Below are 1889 nucleotides of genomic sequence, written 5' to 3' on the forward strand. Positions count from 1 at the left end.
TCCGCGTAGCTGATGGCCTTCAGTTTAAACTGTGCTTCATAAGCGTGTCTCTTTGCCATTTTCAGGGTTGCGCCCACACTTCACCCTTTAGCGTTCTCATGGTGTTCTCTACTACGTCCTCCTTACAACACAGGGCGCACTGCGCTATACTTTTTGAAGAAAATCTAAGACTTTTAAGTGCGCCTTATGGTCGTGAAAATACGGTATCTGGTATAGAGCAGGTTTTATTGTGTGTCTCTCCAGTAGTTGTATTTATTTTTATACTGTTCTGTTGTAGAGCACTTTGACTTCATGTCTGTGCAAATTACCTTTATAAATAAGCTGTACTCACTTAACACAAAACCAACAAGGCACTAAGTCACCAAGACATCTTTAAGTGCCCTTTTGTATGTGGCACCTGGACTTTAACACTATCATTGGTCCTGTGCGTTTCAAGATGGAGTCACTATGTCTGTGCAAGAACAAGATATCAAGGAAAATGTTGCTTTTCATCAGTATCTGTTTTTTCCTTCTATAACATTTTGTACTTTTTCTTATCTGCTGCATTTGTTTTTTTTGTCTTTTGCAGAGGACAGGAGCAGCATATCCGCTATGAGCACATCTACCTAACAGAGCCGACTGGCCAATCAGAGGTGGAGTATGCAGATATCAAAAGGCCTCGTTTAGAGATGGGACCAGAGTCTGTGATGAGGCCTTCATCCCACCGCCCGCCATTGCCTCTGGGAGGGCCTGAGGACATGACAAAGGTCAGTAGTTGGCATGAAGTACAGTAAAAGTGCCAGCAAGCGAATGAAAACAAAAAACATTCGTCCTTGACTTTGCTGCTAATAACAATAGAAGAAAGCCATGCTAAATGCAAAATACAGGGCTAGATGTAAAACAAAGTTTTTCAATTAACACAATCAGTATTTTGGGAGTTTGCTGTATTACCAAAATGATATTCAACAATTATGATTTTCCTTGAAAAATAACACACACACAAAAAAATCATCCTAGAAATCTGTTTTTTTTATTTGACTCCTTCAGAGCCCCAGAGGATGTTATTAGACACACAGCCGAGGTTGTAGAGAGAGATTCAGCATTGTAGCTAAACTGGCTCTCTGTGAGCAGCAGTAGGAAGACTAAGGTAGTTGTGAAACAGCAATTAATAAATAATAGAGCTGACCTAGATTTCAAAAGACTGAGCACGAAACTGTGTGAACTACAGATCAAAACGACTTGCTTGTGTGTAGAGCTGCTGATGAGGAGGTGTTCCTGATTTTACACAGAGTGCTTCGAACTGCCAGGGGAGGCAGCCAGCCAAGGAATGGTAAATAGATACAACAATAACAGACGGCACAGGGGAAAAAAGACAGACTCTTAGGCTAGCAGGGAAACATTCAGGAATGCCAGCAATTCCCCCTTAGAGCGGCAAGGGCTGGAAACCCATTATGTAAGTGATGTCAGATGCAGTCACTGTGTGGAACAAGTGCACCTAATGATACTGAGTTAGAAAGGGAGATGAGGCAAAGGGCAGATGTAGGGAGATGCAGATAAAGGGTAATAGAGGAAAATAAGAGTAAAAGGCTAACAGTAAAAAGGGAGTAGGCCAGTAGTATCAGACAAAGCTGATGGTTACAGCATGACTCACATGGACTGAGAATCAGAGGGACAAAGGCAGCATGTTACAGTAAACCATTGTTCAATCATCCTGAATTTGTGGTTTTTGGAAAGAAAATGAAATATAAGGGAGCATAAGAGTGAGACATTAGGAGAAATCATCTTTACAGGGATGATCTCAGAGTTCACTGGCCTTATATGGCTTAAAAATGAGCATTGCTGTTGATGTTATGAAATATTTATGGCACTGAAGGAATTCACATGTGACAAAGCTGACTAATGCACTTTCC

At 41.2% G+C, this 1889-nt stretch overlaps 1 protein-coding gene across 4 annotated transcripts in view; it reads left to right on the forward strand.

The window, feature by feature from the left end:
* The window catches only part of ncor2 (nuclear receptor corepressor 2), a 91088-nt gene that overhangs the window by 26379 nt on the left and 62820 nt on the right, over positions 1-1889 (forward strand). For all 4 annotated transcript variants that reach the window (XM_013909897.1, XM_013909898.1, XM_013909899.1 and 1 more), the window contains exon 4: positions 569-746. In XM_013909897.1, the coding sequence (XP_013765351.1) occupies positions 569-746 (178 nt within the window). The remainder of the gene's footprint in view (positions 1-568; positions 747-1889) is intronic.

Source organism: Pundamilia nyererei, unplaced genomic scaffold (genome assembly GCF_000239375.1).
Source record: "Pundamilia nyererei isolate P.nyererei 1_Seehausen unplaced genomic scaffold, PunNye1.0 scaffold00033, whole genome shotgun sequence".
In the NCBI taxonomy this organism is placed as follows: domain Eukaryota; kingdom Metazoa; phylum Chordata; class Actinopteri; order Cichliformes; family Cichlidae; genus Pundamilia; species Pundamilia nyererei.